Consider the following 26,278-nt stretch of genomic DNA (forward strand, 5'->3'; position numbering starts at 1 on the left):
ACTATTTCTAGGAGCTTCATCATAGATTCAGTAGGCTTTCTATACGGATGCTCAGGTTCTGTGAATAAAAAGAGTTTTACTTCCTTATTTCTAATTGGTATGATTTCATTTGTTTCTTGCCTTATTGTACTTGGTAAAATCTCCAGTATAATATTGAATAGAACTGACTTGTTCCTCATCTTAGAAGGAAAGCATTCAGTGTTTATTAAAAAGCAAAAAATAATGTCTTTCACAAACTCTCCTAGTGATGTGTAAAAGAGAGACTACTTTGCAACTCATATTAGGATACCAGCGTCACCCTGATATCAAATCTAACATGAAACATTCAAGAAAGGAAAAGTACAGCCGAATAGCCTTCATTAATACAGATGCGAAAATCCTAAGCAAAACATTAGCAAATTTAATTCAGCAATATTTGAAAATAATAAAACAGTACAACAAAGTTAGATTTATGTCAAAAATACAAAACTGAACTAATAATTGAAAAACAATCAAAGTAATTAACCATGTTATTAACAAAATAAATGGGAAAAGCCTACCATCATCTTAAAAGACATATTATATACACTCAATACCTGTTCATGAAGACTTTCACCAAACTATGAATACATGGGAGCTTCCTAATATAATAAAGGATATTTACCAAAAAAACCAAACAAACATAACATACAGAGTGTTTAAAGGTGGAACACTATAAGTTATAAAACTAATCAAAACTAATCAATGATGATAGAAGTTAAAGTAGTGATTACTTTATGGGCATAGCTACTAATTAGGAACATTATGGAGATTTACTGAATACTAGTAATATTCTGTATCTTGATCTGAGTAGTATTTATATGGATGTGTTCAGTTTGTGAAATGTTGTTGAGTTATAAATTTAAAGTTTGTACAACACTTTACTATTTGTATGTTACACTTCAATAAAATTGTTTAAGAAAATTTCAATAATGTTTTTCATTAAACTATAAATTATCTTTAAAGTTAGATCTCGGTGCTAAGTGCCAACATGGTCAAAATGCTTTAAAGAACAGTAAGAAAGTAGATCTGTTGCATATAAAGACTGACTACGAAGCTATACTAATTAAGATGACATAACATTGTCTAGAAATACAGAGTCTAGAAAGAAGCATACAAATATACTGACTAGGATATATGACAGAGGTAGCCCAGCACCACACAGGAAAAAGGGGGATCATCCAATAGGCTGAGCTGTGAAAACTGGCTACTATGTGGGGAAAAAATAAATAAATAAAATGGATCCTTACCTTATACAATACATGAAACACAATTCCGAATGAATTACGAATATAAATGACATAAGCAAAGCTTTAAAACTTTTTGAAGAAAACAGACGCACAAATATTTCTGTATTTGGGATAGGGGAAGATTTCTTAAATGAGATACTGAAGCACCAACTATATAAGATTAATTTTTCTAAATGAAAATCAAGAATTTCTGTTCATCATATGACATATTAAAGAAAATGAAAAGGTACACAGAGAGAAAATATCTGCCACACATTTAATGTACTAGAGATTAATATCAAGAACCTTTAAAAATCAGTAAGAAAAAAATCCAATAGAAGAATGGATAAAAGACATAAATAGACATTTTGCAGAGGAGGGCATTCACTTGGCTAGTAATCCTTTGAAGACATGCTTTATCAGTGATATATACATGACAATCAAAACAAAATTATTTTATTCTAATTCAGTTGTCAACAAACTAAGTCTAACAATATACCAAGTGGTGAGGAGGATGGGAATCAACCAGATCTCTTATCCATTGTTGGTGTAAGTAAAATTGATGAAAACCCCTTTGAAAAATAAGTCACATGTATTCTGTGAAAGTAACATTTTCACATCCTAAACCCAGGATTCCCATTATATTCCACAAAAATGCAGGCATGTGTGTACTAAGAATCATGTACAAAAATGTCAACTGCAGCACTATTCATAACAGCAAAAAACTAGAAATGACCCTAATACTCATCTACAAATGAATGGACAAGTAGTTATGGTATAATCACATATAATAGAATATTTTAAATCACTAACAATAAATGAACAGTTATAACAAACATCTTAGATGAATCTTAACACAGTAATGAGTAAAAATTGCCAAATGCCAGGCAACAACACATTATGGTACATTTTTACCAATGACAAAACTAGACAATATTCTATTTCCTCATAAATTTGTATGTGATAAAACTTCCTAAAAATAATCAAAATGGTAAACAATTTAGCAGTTATCTCTGGTGAATCAGGGTACCAGAAAAGAGAGAAGGATACAAGTAGATGTAAGTTATTAGTAATTTCCTATCCTTGGATTAGGTGGTGGGACCATGGGTGTTGATTATAATAAAAAACAATAAATGAATTAAAACAAATATGCACATAACATAATACTGTGTCATGACACAAATTTTATGATTAATCCAATTCTGTGCACCTGATGTTCAAAAAAATGACATATAATACAATACAAAATTTTAAATTGTTGTCTTAGAGTAACTAGCAAGACAAAATATGCTGGGTTGAAAAATTACCGTTAAAGGGTCATTCTTCTATTAATTTCATTTCTTAAAATTAAAATTAAAGTTAAAATTTGAAGAAATGCCGAGTCCCTTAAAGACAAATAAATTTATAGGAATAGGTATAGGATTTTTATAATTTTTTATATTTAAAGCTGAAAGTTACCTTGAAGATTATTTAAAAGAGGTACCACTAAATATTCTCTATATGATAAACTCTGCATTTTCTTGACATGCATTATCTCATCAATCCTCACAAAGCTCTATGACAAAGATACCACTAATATCAACACCTTATTTGTAAAGAAACTTTGGTTGAAAGGGCTAAGAAATTTGTTCAAGTTCACAAAGCTCACAGGCAGAGCTATAATTTGATCCCCAGTTTATTTGAATCCTGAACCTGCATATTTATCTATATATTTACACTGTCTTACTTAATAGCACAGGAAATAGGTAGAAACTCCAAAATCATATATTAAGGAAGTGGCAGAACTGGGACTAAACGATATTAATTACCATATACCAGGAATTATGGCAAATACTTTATAAGACTTCCTATTCAATACTCTTTTCATTCTATTAGCCCATTCAATAAAAAGTCTCAAAATTATTAATTTCCTCTTCATTATCATGTATCAGTCAAATGTTTCATCCCAGTGACTATACCAGATAGACCCTGTATTTCTACATGCATTTCTCTATGAATTCATATTATATATAATATCCATGTCTACAGAGTGTACAAAAAATAGCACAATGCAAAAGTATCTGACACACATTCTAACGTATGCAAATTTATTTAAATTTTTTGTGTTTTAGTCAATTGTAGATTATTTAATATGGTATTATACTGGATAACAGCTTTAGAAAGTGTCTCTCACCTGTTCTGAGTGGTCTGAATCACATTCTTGAGGTAAAGGATAGAGTGCTCCTTGTGATTCCTGAAGCTTTTCTTTTAATTTAGCATTTTCTTGCTCTCTTTGAAATAGCTGATCCTGAAGACTAACAACATTTTGTCGGAGCATAGCTTCACTTGATTTTGTGGTTTCAAAACAAATATGTAACTCATTGTAAAGCTGTTTCGAAAAAATATATCCAAATTTATTAATAATCAATAAAATAGTTATGTCTGTATATATGTATCATATATATGAGGTCTATGTATGGCACAATCCTTGTCCTCCCATTATTTTAATAGTCTAAGAGGAAAAACAATACACATGGAAAACTACATGATATAATCAAATATCAATATAAAACTCCAACTGATGTTAAAAAGGCAGTATGTTTTATTGCCCATTATAATATAGGAAAAAGTGTGATAAATTTCTAAGAAAGCTATAAACATTTTAAGCTAGCTAGATTAATCTTAGAGGGCTTCATGAAAAGAAAGGACTTGAATTGAGCCATGATGGTATTACAGAAAATGACTGAAAACAAAAAGTCATTCTAAGAAGGAAGAAACAGAAAGGGAGTATAAGATATATATCAGTCTAATTGGATTCAATATATACATTTGAAAGAAAAAAAAGAAAAACTGAGAGTTCATTAAGGCTGACTGATATATTCCCACTTCATATAAATAAGCATCTACACCTGCAGTAGGGGAGGAGCTGCAGAAGGGATAATAAGAGACAAAACCAGGCAATAAGACTGCAGATAGAAGGTAAAGACTCTTAAATGCCAGATTAAGGAAGATGGACTTGTTCCTGTAGGCAACAGGGAATCACTGAAGATCTTGAAAAGAGTGATAAAACAGAATCAGTATTCTGATGGCATGATAGATAATTTTAATTTTTTAAGTCAAGGCAACATTAATTAAATAAATTTAAAAATAGAGTTTATCAATACTGTGAGACAGTATATGGTATGTAAGTGGTGTCATGCAGAGATCATACATGGTAAACAATGGTATTCCTCTAATACTCACTAACTTACTTGGTGATTTTTCATCCTAACTTAGGATTGTGATTTAATGAGGCATAATTCAATTTGTGGTAACTGATTCTCATAAAAAATCCATATATATATTTGCTGATGACATTGGGAATGTGACCCAAGAATTAAGATTTGCTTTAAAGAGAAAAAAAGGCTAATAATGAGATAGAGATCTTACAAAAAAAAAAAGAAAAATTCCCAAGGGTAGAATCTCAAAATTACGTTGCTCAAACAGCAGGTTTTTAGGTTTCCTCATTCAATTGAAGACAGGGAGAATCTTCCATTAGTTATTCTTGCCTTATGGGAAGAAACTTAACTACACAAAAGTTGTCAGAGTACTTTTCTGTTTGTATGCTATAATTTAATTGTTTTAATTTTAAAATAAAAAAGGCTTGTGAAATCTTTTTAAAACTTTCTTTCAGATATCATAATTTGTCATAAAAACATGACCCTCCAAATCAATCCTCTGACAATTAGTTCACTATACTTTTTATTTTCTGTACAGGATTATACCTCTATATTACTATAAATACTTTAAATAATCCATTTCACTTTACAGCCAAAGTCTAAAAAAATTTTTTTATAAAAGAAAGGTTGTCTTTATGATTTATAAAGAACTGCAGGACATAAACTTGTACTTTCCCTTCCAATTATCTTTATACCAGGGAGTATATCCAGTGTCCTTTCCACAGCTGATACTATTGGATATTGTTAGAGGGAAGTGACAGTAGGAACCTGACAGCTTTGAGGAACAATGAAGGGGCCTTACAGTGACCTATCTGTGCTGTGTTGCTGCTTTCATGATTGAGTTCAGGGTAGAAAAGAAGAAAGCAAAATCTGGAGACAAGAGCTAAGTTGACTAGAGAGAACTGAAGCTATGATGAGTGTTGAATAGCATATAGAGTCACTTTTCAGTTGAAAAATTATTTAACCCCCTTTCTGTCTTATTTATATGCTTTATAATATTAACAAGTTTTTACCCAATCAGTAGAAATCTTTGGAGGAAAATAACAGACCACAATATTATTAAAAAATGTATAGTTTTCAAGTTATACCTCAATAAAAATATTTTTAAAAAGAACATACGGATTTCAAATATTTGAGAATCCCATGAACAGTAATAAGTATTGACAAAGAAAAACCCACAGTTTCCCTCCCATTGCCCAAAGTACAGGCATAATGATAGTGCACCATCAGGAATGAAGACCAATTAACTAGCCATTTAGTGCCAAGGATGCAGTATACTTTTCTCTTGGGTGTCATGTCTTGGGATCTTCCTTCACAGACGTAAGGCTCCTGTGCCTATTCCTTCATGGAAGAAGGCTCTACTTTAATGTCTCTTTTCTTCTCTTCTCTCCCTTCTTTTCTGATTCCATAAAAACAGTTCTCTTCTTATGTTCTCTACCTGGCTCTCTCTGCCATTCAATTTATGCAGTTGTACTTCCTCTTCAGAAGTTGCCCTGGCTTGATCTCATAGGACTGGGTATGCAACTCTGACACTGAGGCAAACTCTTTCTTTGAAAATATCCATCCTTCTAGCAGTTGGTAAAAAAGAATTGATAAAGTCTGAAATAGATGATCTCAACCAGCCTTACTCCGTGGATTGGGACAAACTCTCTTTTATGCCTTAGATCTTATTCCAAATATACATCTCCTACCTGCCTATTTTTATGATGGCTGATTGGACTTCACTTATTTAATAACAATAAGACCACTCAGCTGTGCACTTAAAGAAAGCAAAGGCAACCCTTCAGCCATTTTTAATTTTAGGCCCTGGTCCACCAGTAAATGTGGCTAGAAAAGCCTTCAAGGAGATTGTCTGTCTATTTTTATTTTTCCTATATTTTTGGTGACAAAGCCTCAGGATCTAACAGAATGTTTGTTTTGCTAGGAGCTCTTGTAAGGAGGCAAAGGTTTAGGATGTTCCAAGCCCCCTGGCTAGACACCATGTTATTCTCAACCCATTAATAATAGTCGAGTGAGTTAAAAAATAGTTCCCAAGTGAGTAAATCAGGTAAGGAAACAAATTCACTCATCTGTATAGGTTTAGGCATCCTGATTTATCACAATTGCTTTCAGAAGTTTTCAGAGAGGCACTTTACAATTTCTTTCCTCTAATAGTCCAAATAGCTGGAACAGACCAGAATCTTTTACAAGATTCTGGCCCTTAAAAATTTAATCATACCATCCCTATATACTTTAAAAGTATCAAACATTATAATCCCTAAATTAATTTATTATGCTTACTAGTCTACCTGTTTATTTTTTTGTTGAAGAAATAAAAATGAAAAGACATTAAGAGGATCCCTAGGCGACAGAAAGCAACTTATGTCCAGAAATATCACCCCAAACTCCAAGACCTTTAACTTTGAGGTGCTTAGCCTGAAGTATTCATCTCATATTTTTATTAGTGTTGAGGAACAAGATTACATATTATTTACCTAAACAATTTTGAAAAAGTATATGCTCTGTGACCCAATGACTAATTTGTTTAAAGGATAAAATTTTCCATATTAGTGAATAAGCATACTATTTGCCACTCTGATTGAGATGATAAATTTTAAAAGTGAAAATTCTATTTGTTTATAGCATAAAAACGAGAAGCAAAGAATCTGATTTAACATGCAGTTTAAACTAAAAGGATGTATAACCTAACTCCTTAGTTTCCTGCATTGATACTAGTCCGCGTCATGTAACTGTCACTAAATAGAACAAAAGGTGATAACATACATATTTAGTAACCCAAACATGTTAGATAGTCTAGAAGTTGTAAATGCTGACACAATTCCCATCTATATTTAAATCATACACATGTATATAAATAACAGGCAAAGGGAGAAAAACTATTAAAACTTACATAAATGGCCACAGCATGCTCAGAGGAAGAAAATACACTAGCTTATTTTTATTTCTCTTAATGGGTGCTTCTCTTCTAGAGGAGCCCTCTAGATTATCTGGTAGGTAGTTTTGGGTAGGAGACTAATGATTTGTTACAGAGACCTTGAGGAAAATATGACTCACCTTATTCTTGTGCTCAAAAATCTTTTTTCTCTCTTCACCTTTGTCTCCCTTCCTCATTCCCCTCATCCTACCACTGAGGGTAACTGTTTTTATCTTTTCAGACAATGAAATGAATATTATGATATAAATCAACTTACTAAATGGGAGAAGGGAAAGGAAATAGGACAGTGAAAAAGAAGGTAGAAAGGAGAACTATGAGAAGAGGACGGAAGAAACAGAAACTCGATCAGAAACAGTAAATTAAGAAAACCTAACTCTTAAAAAAGTAAACTTAGTAGAATCAGAGAAACTATTAACGTAATATTTTTTTATTTCAACTCCCCCATATCTTAAAGCTAAGCCTGATTATTATTTGGAAATGATAAATCATTTATGTTCGTTATATTTGAAAAAGATTTGCAAATCTTAATTTGTAAGTAAACAATTTCATCTCGTTGTTGCAAGGACTACTGGATTACTCAAATTTATTTTAAAATACCTGGAAAAATACATGTGGAAGAAAAATTAAGACAACTACTAAGTAAAATGCTCTAGGATTAAGGTGAATAATTTGGTGTAAATGAACATTGGAAGTTTGAACAGTAGCATACTGTTTATATATGATAAATAAAGTAATGTGACCATTCCCAAATATAAAAATCCTGAAGTCCACAACTGATACATTTTTGGGTGGTGGGGGAGGGAAGTCTAATAAAAAAAAATCTCTAGTTCAAGAAGTTAAAAACTGCAGTGCTGTAGAAAAATGGAAAAAACCAAATTTGTACTATCAGGGAAACAGTGGCTGAAGAATACCGATGGGGGCTCTCTTCACAAAGGATGATATCATGCTGAGCTCTCCTTTCACCAAAAAGAATGCAATTGAATTTTGTGAATAACATTTAACTTAGACATCAAGATACATTTCCCAACATAAAAAGTTATTGAGTATTGAAAAAATTTTGAGTAAAATGAATAATGTAAGTTTATAGAATCTTTACAGAACCCTTTAAGGATAAGTCCACATTACTCCATGTATAACTGAACTGCACTGTGGACTTTATAACAAGAGTTTAGCATTGTGGGTTCTGGATTCAAGATTAGCTAGATTTAGCACAAGGAACTATATTTAATATCTTATAAAATAACCTATAATGTAAAAGAACCTGAAAAAGAATATATATGTGTGTGTGTATACATGTATAACTGAATCACTTTGCTGTATGCCTAAAAACATATTAAATCAACTACCCTTCAGTTAAAAAAAAAATTATCTAGATTTGAATTCTAGCACCTGGTAGCTATTTGACTTTAAGCCTCAGTTACTTGATCTACAAAATAATAAGGGATAGTAATAATGTATCACACAGGGTTGGTGTGGGGCTTAAATATGAGGCAAAATCCTTTTTCCCAGGGGCTGATATACAATAGCTCAAATAAATATTAACCATTATTATTATATGGTTGGTGGAGGTGACTTATATTTGTATCTCAGCTTAAATAATATATTTTTAAAATAATGTGTGAAAATGTAAACACAGATTCTCCCTGGCTTATCATATAATTTTATATTCTTTATTTATGATTATGTTCCAACTGGAAGGACTTCCAAGTTGTATTCTTAGTTCTTCCACATTTTTATACCACTCCAGAACCTACTCAGCCAAATAGTTAAAAATTAAATGTACTAGAATAATCTTTAAATTAAGATAGAAATATATGCTTATAAGGTTAAAAAATACTACAACAATTCAAATAAACATCTATGATTTTTAAATTGCATTATTATAGTAAATGGGATAGTGTTGTACATAAGTCCCCAAAGTTCAATAACTTAACATTTATTGATCATTTTTCATGTGGTAGGCAGGTCTCCTTCAAACTCCATTATCCCTTGTGTTTTCTTACTATTTAATCACTTAAACTGGCTATCTTTATGTATGAACTAATTAAGAGTGACTTGCACAAAATTAATATAATGTCACTAGCTTTTTCGTAAAAAGAATTGTTTCCTGGGGGTATCTGTGAGTGTGTGTGTGTGTATACACATTCAATATTCTCTAATACTAACACTAATAGTCTAAACTGACATGAAAGAGATGTTTATTGCAGCTTTATTTACAATGGTGAAATATTTAAACAGCATATGTGATCAACAATGAAAAAATGGTTAAATAAATTATATTACTATTTCCAAAATAGTTGTATGTTGTGATATTGTTTTAATATAATGTGAAGTGAAAGATACTAGGCTCTTCACGGATATGTTAAAATGTATTTAAAAATCTGAAAGGAAATATTCAAAATGTTAATGGTATTTGCCTCTGAGAGATGGAATTACAAAGGTTTTATTTCCTGTGTTTTTATGGGTAACTATCTGTACGTAGATTACCAAAGAAACATTAACTGTAATATTTACTAACTGCAGGCAAAATTTATAATGTAAATAAATACTCAAGGACTTTTGAATTAAGTCCAGTTAAACATACCAATGAAAACTTTATTAACACTACAAGTATCTAAAATAACATCAAAATTAAAATATTACAATGAGAATTACCATTTCAGAATGAGTATCAAATTAAAAATCAGTGAATTTCTTCCCTCCAACCTCCTGCCCCTTGAGAGGCAACTTCTGAAGAACAGAAAGAAAAGGGAGTTCAAACTGAAGAGAAAGAGAACCAAAAAATAGAGCAATACAAGGAAAAGCAAGCCAGTTCTCTAAAGCAGGAGATTTGTTTACTTTTTTTTTCCTTTTTGCATCCATGATATTCATAAGCACAACATATTGTCATCATATCCCTCATTATTACAGATAACGATTCTTGGAGTGGATGATCTTGGGGAAAGGTTTATGTGGTTTCAAAAACTATCCCTAATCAAAGTTCAGGGTATGACAAGTTGTCCAAATAGGAATATATAAGTTCTAACTCTCCAAATTTAGTGAAGTCACTGACTAGGGAATTCTGGTTTCAGCTAGAGTTCATATAGAGGAGTTATGAGAAACAAATTTGTCTCACTGATGTCTTCTTATCTTAGAATAAACATCACTGACATCATTTCATTATGGAGAGTCATTTTTTTATCCTTAACCTAGAAACCTGCTCCAGCTATATTCCCATACATCCTGCTGCTATTAGAATATATATCATTCTTACACCTCCTGTTTACTGTCTGCTATCAACAAGATTTTAAGCTCTGAGAGGTGAAGTGTAAAGGCGGTAAAAAGGTCATCTATGTAGACAAGTGGGTTAAGAGATACCAGGCTGTGGAAGCAAGTGCAAAGACCTTGAGGTTGCAGAACCCTTGGTATGTTGAGTGAGAAAAAGTTAAATGTGGCTGAAGTGGAGGGACCAAGGAGAAGAGAAGGCAAGGATGAGACCAGAGAGGTAATGCAGAGCCAGATCGTGTAGTCTCACAGATTATAGTAAGAACTTAGGCTTCTACTAAATGAGACAGGAAACCAATGGAAGGAGTTGAAGAGAGGAGTGACTTGATTTGACTTACGAAGTTTCAGCAAGAACATCCTGGCATCTATGCTGAGAATGAACTCAAACGGAGTAAGGTCAGGAGCAAAGAATCAAAGTGGGAAACTCTTGTAATCATTCAGGTAATACAAGTTAGTGGTCACAGCAGGGGTGGTGAGAAGTAGTAGGATTCCATACACATGGTGAAGGCAAAACTGACATAGCTTAGTTTCAAACATGTGAAGTTTGAGATGCCCTTTAGGCATCCAAGTTAAGAGATGCTGAGTACGCAATTAGATATACTTTCCTAGAGTTCAAGGAAGACATCCAAAGTAGATAATCAAATTTGGGAGTCAACAGCATATAGATAATATGATTTTGAAAGCCTAGGTGGGAGGATAAAATCACCTATTGTATGAATTTGAACAGAGGAAAAAGAGTGCCTAAGATTATGGCTTGGAACATTTTAACATTTAGAGGACAGGCCAACTAAGGAAGACGAGGTAAAAAAAACAAAAACAAAAACAAAAACCAGAAAAGGAACAGCTAGAAACTGAAGGAAGAAAACCACACAATTGTGATGTGCTGCAAACAAGGAGAAAAAAAAGTGTTTTAAGGGAGAGAGCCATCAACTGTGACAAGTGTTGCTGGTAAGTGAGACAGACTGCATTCTGTCTATGGTATGTGTATCTCTCTAAATAAACTTGCTTTCACTTCAGTATGGCTTGCTCTTGAATTCTTTCCTGTGTGAGACAATAACCTACTCTCTAGCAAGAGAATGATCCAGTAGTGAAAAGTTAATGCTATAGGAGAGATGGGGAACACCTCCTTCTGTAGGCAAGTTTATAATAACAAAAAGTTGGGGAGGGAGTTCTTAGTAATCATCAAATTACACTCTGGTAAATCCACCTGTACTTCATACGTTCCTGTTGGAGGATGAGGAGGAGGAGGAGAGCAAGAGCTATACGTACAGTCATGGAAATATACCCAAGGCATATTATTTGTTAAATGTAACTCTAAAAAAGTAAAAAAATAAATATAGGATAAATTAATTAATATTAAAAAGTCAGATGCCTAGATGTGTGATATGCATGTATGTACACACACAGTATATATTGCATGGAAAAGGGCTGAAGTAACTACTCAGATGATTACCCCTGGGGAGGGGAATGAAATGAACAGGGATGAGTGAAAGGGAACTCAACTCTGTTAGATTAGCATTATCAGTACTTCTCTATCATTTCAATTTCTATAACAACATATTCATGTAATTTTTGTATAATTAAAAAAAGAAGAAGTAATTTTAAAATACTCTGTTTTCCAAGAAGAACTCTAGGATATACTGTCAAATACTAAGAGTGGAACATCTGGGGCAAGGGCTTCAGGCAGGAGAGCAGAAAAATTAATTTTTTTATACAGTCTGTATTATTTGAAAATTTACCACAACAGGCATGTACCACTTTGGTGACAATCACTTTAAATAAAAATGTTTAAGTATTCAGTTGCTTGAAATGATAGTAAATCTATAAAAGTCTTCAGGTAGATTATAAAAAAGATGGCTGCTCTCTGCAGAGACTGTTAAGAATCAACCAAAAGGAGAATTAAGGCTGAAACAATTTAACTTAAATTTTGGGTTAAACAAGGCTGTAAAAGGAATCTTAGAATAAAAGACTGAAAAGGGAAATACCAAGGGAAATACTGTCTTTTTCTTTCACCTTACCAAGTTCTTTCTTGCTGAGAAGAGAAATAGAAAAAGTATCAGCACATGAGAGAAAAGAGTTATGAACATTAAAAACAAGCAGCCATAAGTCACATTTTAATATAAATTGTCATGGGTTGGGGAGTTTCAAGCAAAAATTAAGACAGAGGGAGAAATGTTTGAGTTAAATAAATATACAAGTGAAAAAGAGAAAAAAAAATTAAAGTTACTAATAAGGTCCAGTTTCTCAAGTCATTTTAGCGGTGGAGTCTGGTTTAGCAACAAAAGCATAACAAGCAACCCCACTGTATAAAACAAAAAGATAGAGCTGCTTTATTCAAAGTGGAGAGGATAGGCACTGCCCTAATGCTTGGTATCATCCACGTCCTGGGGAAACTTGAAGGGAACACAGAATTTACGTTGAAAAATCACTGTTCCAAAGCATCATTTAAAAACATGTGCTTAAAGTTCACTTAATAGTTATTTATTTCATATTATTTATAGATTTTGAATTTTCATAGTGCTTCTTTAGGAGAAGAGTAAGTTTAAACAGAAAAAAACCCCAAATAACATAGATTTCACTTTTTAACCTCTCTAAGCCTTGGCTGCCTCAGTTACTAAGAGGAAATAACATCAATCTCATATGGTTGACCTATGTAGAAAGTAAATTATTTCTATAAATAACTTAGTACACTACACAAAACATAAAGAATTCAGTAAGTGTTTTTTTAATCACTAGCTATAATTATTGCTGCTGAGTCAGTCAGAATACCTGGTAAACCTTCTTGAGAAGCTCCTAAAACAAGTGTAAAGTAAAATGACTACTAAAAGAAACACAAAAATAAAGAGGGGAAAATCCTTGGAAAATATTGATCCTGAAGACCTCATCAGCATACCTATCTGTGTTTGTGCAGATTTACCAATAAAATAATGCACAAATTTCATAATAAAAGACTGCTTTAGGTCATAAAGTATAAAATTATACTTGACAGCTAAGTTTTCATTATAAAAGGCTGAATAATCCCATTCCCCAAATCCTTCCTGGTTGGGACGCTACAGTCCTAGTGTATTTCACAGTAGTATCGAAACTCCAGTTTATAAAAACAATATCCTACAGGATAAATTTGCATATATATTTTAAACGTTTCAGCTTTAACAGCGCATAAAGAAAATGCACATGATTTTAGATATTATCAGACTGAATCATACTTCATTTTTAATTTTGAAGAAACAACATAAAGAAATGGTGAAATGTGAAAATTTGAATTCTATATATTTATATAAGCTCATACATATAAATTTACATTTTTATGACAGAATAAAAGCATACTTTTTGATATGATATACTCTCAGCTGTATGAACATTTTCCTGGTTCCTCAGCACTTTCTGTGTGTCCATATTCAGAACCTGAAGTTGCTGGATCAGTTCTGCTTGCTGTGCTGTATGTGCACTGTTCTGTTTATAAAGATTCTGCAGCTCCTGCAACTCTTTCCTGTGCAAAGCAAGCAATAAATAGGGAGAAGCATGAATAAAGATCATCTCAGTTAAATAACTGTGTTCATCTAAGGTTATAGATTGGCTTCGAATTTTTTCATCTATTATTTTTTACTGCAGCAAACATATTAATAAGAGAAATAACATACAAAGTATTTAATATTTATCACATACACCTAGAAAGTACTGATAGTACTACTATGACTTTCAAAGCCAAATACTTATCAATTTTCTTTTATAGCTTGATATTAATAAAAATTCTAGATATACAGACATAGTACCACCTTCTTACTGAAATTAAGTTATACTTCAGTTCCATGAATTGATGAGCACTGATGCCAACAATACTTAGCAGACAGTTCTGAACACAGGGTAACTCAACCTTTAATTTTATATTATATGGAACTATTTATAAGCATTAAAAAGAATCCCAAAAGGCAAATTAACTTTTCAAGCCAAAGTTTCTTAAATCACTAAAGTTCCTTAAAGCAACCTGGGTTGGGATCCCTGTGATTCCTCTAATCCAGCTTGAAGGAAATGATGAAGCAAACAAGTCAGAAGGCAAGAGCGCAATACAACGTGAAATCAGTCCTTCCAACCCACCCAGCGTGAATGTCGTAAGTAGGAGGACAAATGAATTGTGGTGATGGTACTGATGGCACTAAGGTCTAACAAAACCACACCTCTGGGATAGAGGTTTCCAGATTCCTGTAGTGGTGAATCCTGTGTGATACAGATCACACAAAACTGGAAAATATTTCATAAAATCAATTTGAAGGGAAAAATATTTACAGAGATATATTTCACAGAAATATACTTTATAGTATATTTTGGAGACTGTTTTTGGAAACTATTTTTATATATTTTAGAGACTATTATTTAGTGGAAACTTTACTATAACCTCAATCTAGTGATTCTATCACATAAGATAAAACTTATAAAACAAGAAACAAAAAAGATACGCAGTTCTTGAAGATGGATGTATATTAAGATGGGAGAAATGAGCTCTGCTTTTTCAGAGGTGTAGAATATTAATGTTCTCCAGACACAACAGCAACCCCTGAACTCACACAGATACATGTACATACATCATCTGTCTTAATCCTTTTGATATAACAAAATATCACAGACTAAGTAGTTCACAAAAAACAGAAATTTATTTCTCATAGTTGGGGAGGCTAGACGTCAAAAATCAGAGTGCCAGCATAGTCAAGTGAGGGCCCTCTTCCAGGTCATAGACTTCATGTTACATCCTCACATGGTGGGAGGCACTAGGGGGCTCTGGGAGGTCTTTTTGACACAAGTACTATTCCCATTCATGTGGGTTCTACCCTTACAACGGAAGCACTTCCCTAAGGGTCCCACCTCCTAATGCCATCACATTTGGCATTAGAATTTCAACCTATGAATTTTGGATGGACACAAACATTCAGACTACAGCACTTTTTCCTGTAATTATGCAAAAAACTGAAACCTGCAGATAATAATAGTCCAAAAATGGGGGAAGGGAAAGAAGAGAATCAATAATGGCACAATGCCTGGAGGAAATGTAATACAAGAAAAAGGAGAGAAGAGACCTATAGTAATGATGCTTGCTGAGTACTGCTATTTTTTAAGAATAACGCTGGCATGAATTATCAAAGGAGATCAGCAAAAGACATAGAATAAAATTCCATCAGCATAATAGTCAAGACACATGTTAGCCAGGAGAACTAAGTAAATGTTGCATTTAGAAAGGGGACATGGTGAAAATACAACATATCATCATCTAATACAATGCAAAACACAGAAAACATATTTCTTTTGCAATGCTAGAAGATATTATTTCTTAAAGAGAGGGCCAGAACCAGTAATTTCTTGGATTTAAGGGTCATTTAGAACAAAATATATCTTTAATCAGAACAAATACACTGGAGTTGGGAGGTGCTCATAATATGAGACACTTGGGAATTAAAAATCAACCAAGGGAAAAGCATATTCTTTACTCTCATCTTCTGCTATTTTCTGAGCATACTCTCATCTCAGTGAGTGGAATGGAAGCATAATTTTATACTATGTAGGTATGTTTCTTTCTATGTGTCTCCTCACAGCACTCTTTGAAAACTAGATGAGATGAAATGTACAACGTCATAAATATGAAAGTGGAACTTGACCAGTATCAAAAGTAAACAACAAACTAGGCTTTGGAAACTCACACATCTGGACCACTGGAAAACACTGAATTTGTGTAGACTTTTCTTCACTTGAAAATGAGTAAAGAAAAAGAAACAGGACTTATTTAAAAGGAGGAGTACTTAGAATTAAGAAAAAAGAAATTTCCTTGTGCATATTCAGAAGGAAAGTATACCTCAGTAGGAGTTACTGAAGGAATTATAGGAATATAATTATAGTTATAGAAATTATATTCCTATAATTTCTAGACCTAAGTAAGGTCTCGAAAATGTAAGTAACAAAAATCAGTTTGCCTCTCTGAGTTATCTCAATAGAAAGCAAAGATGTGGAGATAATAAAAACTTCTATGAAGGTAGGGACTTTTTTGCTCATTGCTATAAAGAGAGCACCTAGCATAGTTCCTATAGCCTATTAAATATTTATTGTTATATTAGATACACCTTATATACCTTTTCAGATTCAGTGTCACCTGCCACTCTCAGTCCCATGCTCTGCCTCATACTATTAACTACCACTTCAGCCTATAATATTTATACAGCTCATGGTTCTATCACTTGAGGTCAACCAGCTGCATGCCTAGCACATTTGTCTCCTTGTACCACTTCCAGATTAGGATACAATACACAGCGATGGTATATGTTATTTCAGTTATTGTATTCTTCATCTCTCTTTAGTTGTTTCTTACATTTTCTAACTCTTTGTTCTAACTCTTTGTTAAAAACTTCTAACTTCCTGCTCTGTGTATCCATTCTCTTCCTGAGTTCTTTGATCATCTTTATGATCATCACACTGAACTCCTTCTCAGGTAGAGTGCCTATCTCTACTTCACTTAGTTCTTCTTCTGGGGTTTTTTCTTGTTCCTTTGTCTGAAACATATTCCTTTGCTACCTCATTTTATCTAAGTTACTACTTGCATTTTTATGTATGTGGTAGGTTAGTTACGTTTCTTGACCTTGGAGAAGTGCCCTCTGTAGGAGGTGTCTTATGTGTCCCACCAGTGCACTCCCCTCTTGTCACCCAAGCTATATGCTCCAGGGTTTCACCCTAAGAGGGCTGGGTGAGTCCTATTGTGATGGGCTGCCTATGTGGGTGGTCTGGCAGGCTCTTAATCTGGGTGGTTGTCAGGTTTTGCATTGTGCAAATGCTGCTGGCTGCTGTTTAGCAAGGCCTGGTCACGAGGTAACTGATTGCAGAACCCTACGGGGCCCTCGGGGCTAGTGCTGGCTCACTGATAGGCAGAGTCAGGGTCCCAAAGACTTTGGGGCTATTGCCCACCCACTGGCGGTAAAGCCAGATCATGGCAGTCTACTGGCAGTCACAGATGGTTCCTGGAGCCTGACTGCAGGGCCTAGCAATCCCAGAGCCTGTTTCAGATTGTTGGGACTAGGTGGGTATGAGGTCGGGTGTCCTGAAGGTTGCATTGGTCTCCTCGTATGCCGGGCTAGGGCCCACCTGGTCCCAGGGTAGGGTCTGGCTTGAGTTGTGAGATCGTAGTTATCTTGCTTCCAATGTCTGCCCGTTGGTAGATGAGGCTGGTCTAGAGGCTTGGTATGGCTTCCTGATGGAAGGTTTCTGTCCACTGGTGAGTGGAGCTGGGTCTTGGCCCTATGGTGGGCTGGGCTATGTCTAGGGGCAAGCCCAGAGGCAGCTGTGGCCTCCTTACTCTTTAGGCAGCCTGTCTGCTAATGGGTGGAGATGTTAGTTAAACCCAAAAACCCAATTAAGTTTTTGGCCTGAGGTGTCCAGCACTGTCACCTGCAGGCTGTTGAATGGGCCAGGTCTTGGAGCTAATGATCCAATACATCAGCTGCCACAGTAGCAATGTTCATGCAGCTAAATGTTCCCCAATATATTCTCCATCAGCGTCTATGTCCCCAGGATGAGCTGCAGCTGTCCCTTCCCTCTCCAGTAGACTCTCCAAGACGAGCAGGTAAGCCCTGGCTAGGCCCCTATCAAATTATTTCTTCTGCTCTGTGTCGCAGTATGTGTGAGACTTCACTTCAAGAGTGAAGTTTCTACTTGCCCTAGTCCTGTGAGGCTCCTTCAATTAAGCCCCACTGGCCTTTAAAGCCAAATTCTCTGCAGGCTTGTCTTCCCGGTGCCGGACCCCCAGGCTGGGGAGCCTGCCATGGGGCTCAGAACTCTTGCTCCTGTGGGAGAACCTCTGTACTATATTCTCCAGTTTGTGGGTTGCCCACCTGGAGGGGTATGGAATTTGATTATATCACAAGTCCACCTCTCACTGGTCTCGCTGTGGTTCCCTCTTTACTTCTTTAGCTGTAGAACATCTTTTCTGGTAGGTTCTGGTCTTTTTCACTGATGGCTGTTGTAAAGATAGTTGTGATTTTGGGGTGCTTGTGCGAGGAAGTGAATTTAGGGTCTTTTTACTATGCCATCTTGGCCATAGTGAAAATGCAGTTGAATTTTATACACTGACCTCATATCTACCAAATGTGCTAAACCCACTTTTTAATTTAAACACTATTTCAATAAATTATTTTTGAGTTTTCTATGTTAATTTATCATACTGTAGGCAAATAATTAGGTCTTTTTCCTTCATTTCCAGTTATGCCTTTTTTTATTCTTACCTGACCATATACTTAATATTTCTATGTGCTAGACATTACTTTGCAAAACTGTAGACATAATTTGAGAACAGAACTGTTTTATCATCCTCAAGAGATAATTTACACTTGCTTCTTCTAAGTGCTTGGGAACACCAGCAATCCAGATGCATTAATCCAACTTCAGGATTCTGACTTTCATGATATTCCTAATCAAAATTATGACTGCTCTGTCTTGACCTTTCCTTTTTTCTTTTCTTTTCTTTTTCTTTTTCTTTTTCTTTTTCTTTTTCTTTTTCTTTTCCTTTCCTTTCCTTTCCTTTCCTTTCCTTTCCTTTCCTCTCCTCTCCTCTCCTCTCCTCTCCTTCTTTCTTTCTTTCTTTCTTTCTTTCTTTCTTTCTTTCTTTCTTTCTTTCTTTCTTTCTTTCTTTCTTTCTTTCTTTCTTTCTTTCTTTCTTTCTTTCTTTCTTTCTTTCTTCTTTCTCTCTTTCTTTCTGTCTTTCTGTCTTTTCTGTCTTTTTCTTCCTTCCTTCCTTCCCTCCCTCCCTCTCTTTCTTTCTTTTTCTTTCTTTGTGGGAGATTCACAACTAATTTCTAAGAAAAATTCTCAACTCAACTGACAATAGCCTACCTTCTCAATGGAAGGTACATTATTCACTTAGACCACACTCCATGTAATTATAGAATTATTTAGTTAGACAACCTAACTGGTTAGCAATTTTTATGCAAATTCTAAGTCTATATTGAGATGTTTGTATACATTTTATATATATATATGTATATATACACACACACACACTTATTTATTTATACTCCAACTCAAGGTAAAAATTTTAAGAAATAGTTCACAACAATATTCCATAGCACAATGGGTGATGTGGATTAAATATTCAAAAAATATGCAAATAATTAGGAATTCAAAGAAATAAACCCACAAAGAAATAAAGTCAGGTCAACTCCATCATTTATCAACAAGGAAAAGTGCATAAGAAGTATCTAAACCACTTTTCCTATATTTATGATTTATGTGTCTGTTGTACCATATACAGGTTCAATAAAGTAATGCTGGTATATCATAATGACTACACATATCCCCATGTAAGAAATAAAAATGAAACACAGGCAACATGTAGTATATTCAACAGGTAACTCTTGTTCTAAAAACTTCAGGAAAAACACTGAAGGCATCTCAACTACTACCCTATAATGAGGGTTTGAGTCAAAGTCCTCTGCCCCAATCTTCCAACTTTGTGCTATTTCCTCTGAATCCTTATAATCAAACTCTTGAAATTATACACAGTCCATTCTTTTAGCATCTTGTAAGAAAATGTCCACCTATGGACATTACTGCCTTACTTACTGTAGCTTATAGCCCTTACCTTATACTAAATTCAAGTACACAAATGCAGGGGCAAAATTCAGTAGAAAATATAATTATTCAAATTTCATTCATATAACACTGCACTGTATCCTAGAATGAATCCCATATTCCATCCAATAGTTTAGCTCCATCATACTCTAAAATGGAAAAGTCTTGTTGGAATATTTCATTGCAATTATAGTTGCCATATTTTAAGAATATTGATGATACAAACACTGACAAAATGGAATGTATTCAGAAAGGTAACCCAAAACAATATAACATCTGTAAAATATATACATAAACACTCCAAGAAATAGAAGTAGTTAATAATTATATATCAATAAAAAATGTTAAAAAAATAAAAAAACCACGTTTGTTCAAGTAAAAAAAAGTAGTTAATAAACTAATGAAAAAGAAAATTATTAATAAAGTTATCTTCTATTATTTGAAGGTCTGAATTACAGAACAGAGATTAGAGTGTCTCAGATTCTCTAGATAAGGAACCAACATAAATGGGTGGATATTGCAAAAACGTAAATTTCAACTAAATATATGAAACAGTGTACAAATTTAAACAATATGAATTTTTTTTAAATCCTAAAAAGTACTGAAAAACTTAAAAACTAAAAGCATCAAGCAAAGATTAAAAGCTTTTTTATTGGGTAAAAGCTAGGAATAAATGATAATTTTAAGATTTCTTCTAGAACTAAGATTCTATTACTATTCAGAATTACTTTTCTGACTTCATCAAACTATTGGCTTAAAAAAAATTATACCATGAGTAAATAAGTCAACCACTATATATCTGTAAAGTTTACACTTTTCTTTACCCCTATGGGTATGTGACACAATGGATTTTTGCTTTAAAAAAAAAAAAATATATATATATATATATTAATATATATATTAATCTGTTACTCAAACAAAAATTCTGCCCTGATATATAAATCTTGCAATACACTAAATACATATATAAATAAATATTTAAGTCTTTACATTTATATATGTCACAATTATATATGATGTTAATTATAATTATATATCATATGTAAACACAACATTTATATACAGTATATTACATATATATATGACATATTTATATGGGTAGCACCAGAGAATGAAAGTGTGCTTATACAGGTATGTGATAAATTTTAATTGTATGATTTATTTTAAATAGCTTAAGTGTAAAAGTTTATATACATACATACATATGTTTATATATGTATAACATATGTATGTATATGTATATATATTTATGATTTATTCAAACACTATTTTCTGATAAAGATAATTATAATATAATACATAGTTTAAGATCTTTCAAGTACTTCCACTTTATGAGTAGTATTACAAAAGTAAGTATTTTGATATAGAAAAAAAAATTTCACAAACTAAAACTATTTAGAACATACCAAAATAAAAAGTCAAAACTGGATTACTCTTTATTGTTCATTATAATAATAATAAATATTATATATATAACACACAGGTAGGAATTTTAGAAACAAACAAATGAATGCATCGTCCTTGTTAAAAATTGAAACAAAAAATGTAGAATAGATAAACAAGACTGTACTGTGTAGCACAGGGAAATATATACAGGATCTTGTGGTGGCTCACAGCAAAAGAGAATGTGACAATGAATATATGTATGTTCATGTATAAGTGAAAAATTGTGCTCTACACTGGAATTTGACACAACATTGTAAAACGACTATAACTCAATAAAAAAGGGGGCAGGGGGTGGGAAGGGATAGACTGGGATTTCAAAATTGTAGAATAGATAAAAAAGATTATACTGTATAGCACAGGGAAATATATACAAGATCTTATGGTAGCTCACAGAAAAAAAAATGTGACAATGAATATACATATGTTCATGTATAACTTGAAAATTGTGCTCTACACTGGAATTTGATACAACATTGTAAAATGATTATAAATCAATAAAAAATGTTAAAAAAAAAACAGACTGAGAACTGAAAGGAACAATAAAAGATGCTTCCTGCTTGAAAAAAAAAGAAATCTTTGAGCACACTTTTCCCAATTCTGTGAAACTCCCGATTTTCCCAGTTTGTTTCCCAAATTTGTTTGTTCGTTTGTTTATTTGTTTGTTTATTTATTTGTTTGTTTGTTTGTTTATTTATTTATTTATTTATTTATTTAGAGTTATAGTCAGATTACATTGTTGTGTCAATTTCTGGTGTACAGCACAATTTTTCAGTCATACATGAATATACAATTCCAGGTAATTTCAATGCACAAACATAAGTACTTACAGAAGACATACTGTTGTCATTTTGGGGTGCTGATAATAAACAAAAATGCTGACATTCTGACTAAGGACATTTCTATAATGTTAAATTAATGATTGAGTATACTTGCCTGACCAAAGTGATATCCATTTCCTTTTGGATAAGTTCAGTCTGTTTATTATTCAACTGTAATGATAGAGCATTATATTTACTCTGTGACACTTCAATTTCTTTCTTTGCTTCCATTAAACTGTCTTCAAAGGCCTACAAGAAGAGTACTTTTATCACAATCAAATATAATAAATATCAAATAAATAAAGTTAATAGTCTGTTATATTTAACTGAATAATGTACAAAATGACAGTGAAAACTTGGTAGGGTTTTAAATTATACTTTCTTGTTTTCATTAAATTATAAAATTTTTAGTACAATCAGCAACTTTCACACCAGTCATAGGTTACTTTTTTCAGAAACTGTAAAACTATCATGACTTCCTGGTGAAAGTTAAGAATCTAAAACAAATAAACTTGAAAACCTATATAGAAATGTACTTATTAAAATTATAAAAAGGAAAGTATTGTACAATAAAAAAGTTGTTAATTACATGAACAAAAAATGAGCTCATTTATTTCAACATTAATCAGGACGAATGGCAGATATTTTAGTATTTCCTGCATTATTTAAATGCAGACACATAGATACACTCAAATAAGAAAAAATGGTACTATAAAAATATCAAAATAATCTTAACAATGTTTGAGATTCAGATCATGCTGAGTTCTCTTGACTATGATGAAATTTCACCTAAAGTTCTTCAAAACTGGTCTTTTCTTCCTGACAATTTGCTAAATCTTTTTTTGTTTTGAAACAATTTAAAAACTGATGTTATATGTTCTCAAAAAATATATCATAAAATTAATTTTAATTATTTTCATAAAGTATGAAATGAATATTTTACCTAAAACTAGACTATGCCCATATATACACTATATGTTCATTATTTCTAAAAATGAGCACCAGGTTTTAGGTCAACCACTAGAAATCTACTCTAGCAAAGCTCCCATACTTCATATATTAACCCTGTAGTAACAAGAGTGATCCTTTAAAGACAAAAATATTAGTTTTCAGCCAAGATAGCACTCTGAGTACAGGCATATCTCGTTTTATCATGTTTCACTTTATTGCACTTCACTGATATTGTATTTTTTACAAATTGAAGGTTTGTGGCAACTCTGCATCAAACAAGTCTATTGACGAAATTTTTCCAACAGCATTTGCTCACTTCATGTCTCTATGTTTTGGTTATTTCCACAGTATTTCAAACTTTTTCTTTATTATTGTATTTGTTATGGTGATCTGTGATAAATGATATTTGATGTTAATAATACAACTTCTAAAGGCTCAGAATGATGGTTAGCAGTTTTTAGAAATAAAGTATTTTTAATTAAGGTATGTAAATTGTTGTTTTAGACATAATGCTATTACACACTTAAAAGACTATCGTGTAATGTAAACCTAACGTTTATATGCACTGTGAAACCAAAAAATTTGTGCAACTTACTTTATTACAATATTCATTTCGTTATGGTAGTCTGGAACCAAACCGACAATATCTCTAAGGTATGTCTGTACTTCTTAAATTCACATTTACTTAAAAAGAGTAAAGACAGATACATAGGTAGGTGGGTGGGTAAATGGAAGAAAGAAAGAAAAAGTGAGAAAGAGAGAAAAAGAGAGAATGAAGAATGAGAAGAAAGGGAAGGGAAGGGGAGACAAGAGTAGGTAAGGGAAAGAAAAAAATAACAAGTGTTGTCTGAGAGGTGGAGAAGTTGGAACTTCAGTACACTGTTGGTGGGACTGTAAAAATACTACAGAAAACAATGTGGGGGTTCCTCAAAACATTAAAAACAGAACTACCATACAATCCAGCAATCCCAATTCTGGGTATATCTTCAAAAGAACAGAAAGCAGGGTCTTGAAAACGTATTTATAAACCCGTATTAATAGCAGCACTATTCACAGTAGCCAAGTAGAAGCAACCCAAATGTCAAATGAATAAACAAAATGTGCTATATACATAAAATGGAGCAAACTGGAGCCTTAAAAAGAAAGGAAATCCTGTTACACGTTACAACATGGATGAACCTTGAGGACATACTAAATGAAATAAACCAGTCACAAAAGGATAATTATTGAATGATTCCTCTTAAATGAGGTATCTAAAGTAGTCAAATTCATAGATACATGGAGTAGAATGGTAGTTACCAAGGCCCAGGGTGAGGAATCAGTAGGAGTCATTATTAATAAACAGAGTTGCAGGTTTGCAAGTCAAAAAAGTTCTGGTGTTCTCTTTTACAGCAATGTAAATAAACTTAACACTACTGAACTGTAAACTTAAAAATGGTTAAGATGGTAAATTTTATGTTATGTACTTCTTACCACAATAAAAAAAGGAAGGAAATTCTGACATATGAATCACTATGGATGGAACTTGAGATAATTATGGAAAGCCAAATAAGCCAGTTACAAAGAAAAATGTATGAGTCCACTTATATGAAGAATCTTGAGTAGTTAAACTCACAGAAATAGAAAGTAGAATGGTGTATGCCAGGAGCTTGTTGGTGGGGTAGGGGGTAAGTGGGAAGTTGTTTAATGAACACGTTTCACTTTTGGAAGATGAAAAGGTTCTGCAAATTGGTTGCATAGCAACATGAATATACTTACCACTGCTGAACTATATACTTTAAAATGATAAGGACTGTAAATTTTATGTTATGTGTATTTTACCACAACTTTTAAAAAATCTACAGACACCCAGATTTAATTAGATTAGACTGCAGGAGCTTTTTAGGATGATGTAGTCCCATTTGTTTACTTTAGCTTTTGTCTCCCTTGCCTGAAACAACATATCCAGAAAGATACTGCTAAGATCAGTGTCAAAGAGTGTATTGCCTATGGTATCCTCAAAGAGTTTTACAGTTTCATGTCTTATGTTTAAGTCTTTAATCCATTTTGAGCTGATTTTTATTTATGGTGTGAGATAATGGTCTGGTTTCATTTTTTTGCATGGGGCTGTCCAGTTTTCCCAACACTATTTATTGAAGAGGTTATCCTATTCCCATTGTGAGTTCATTGCTCCTTTGTTGTATATTAATTGTACATGTATGCATGTGTTTATTTCTGGGCTCTCGATTCTGTTCCACTGATCTATGAATCTGTTTTTCTCACAATATCATGCTGTTCTGATTAGCATAACTTTGTAGTCTAGTTTGAAATCATGGAGTGTGATACCTCCAACCTTGGTCCTTTTTTTCAGGATTGCTTTGGTTATATGGGGTCTTTTGTGGTTCCATAAAAATTTTAGAAATGTTTGTTCCGTTTCTATGAAAAATGTCCTTGTGGTTTTGAAAGGGATTGCACTGAATTTGTTGACTGCTTTAGGTAATATGGATACTTTAACAGTGTTAATTTTTCCAACCCATAAACACAGTATTTTTCAACTTATGTGTCTCCCATTTCTTTCAACAATGTCTTATAATTTTCAGTGTTCAGGTCTTTGATCTCAATTAAATTTATTCCCAGGTATTTTATTCTTGTTGTGATTGTAAATAGGATTGTTTTCTTAATTTCTTTCTTCTAGGTCATTGTTAGTGTATCAAAACAACAGATTTTTGTTTGTTGATTTTGTACTCTGCAACTTTGCCATATTTATTTTTTCTAATAGTTTTTTAGTGGAGCTTTTTATGATTTTCTATACATAAAATCATGTCATCCATAATAGTGACAGTT

General features: G+C 32.9%; 1 protein-coding gene across 1 annotated transcript in view; it reads right to left on the reverse strand.

The window, feature by feature from the left end:
* The window catches only part of CNTLN (centlein), a 247,837-nt gene that overhangs the window by 160,570 nt on the left and 60,989 nt on the right, over nucleotides 1-26,278 (reverse strand). Inside the window, exons 6-8 of the mRNA XM_010988164.3 lie at nucleotides 22,620-22,753; nucleotides 13,971-14,133; nucleotides 3,421-3,615 (exon numbers count right to left, since the gene is read on the reverse strand). Of these exons, the coding sequence (XP_010986466.3) occupies nucleotides 3,421-3,615; nucleotides 13,971-14,133; nucleotides 22,620-22,753 (492 nt within the window). The remainder of the gene's footprint in view (nucleotides 1-3,420; nucleotides 3,616-13,970; nucleotides 14,134-22,619; nucleotides 22,754-26,278) is intronic.

The sequence above is a fragment of the Camelus dromedarius genome, chromosome 10, assembly GCF_036321535.1.
Source record: "Camelus dromedarius isolate mCamDro1 chromosome 10, mCamDro1.pat, whole genome shotgun sequence".
Taxonomy (NCBI): domain Eukaryota; kingdom Metazoa; phylum Chordata; class Mammalia; order Artiodactyla; family Camelidae; genus Camelus; species Camelus dromedarius.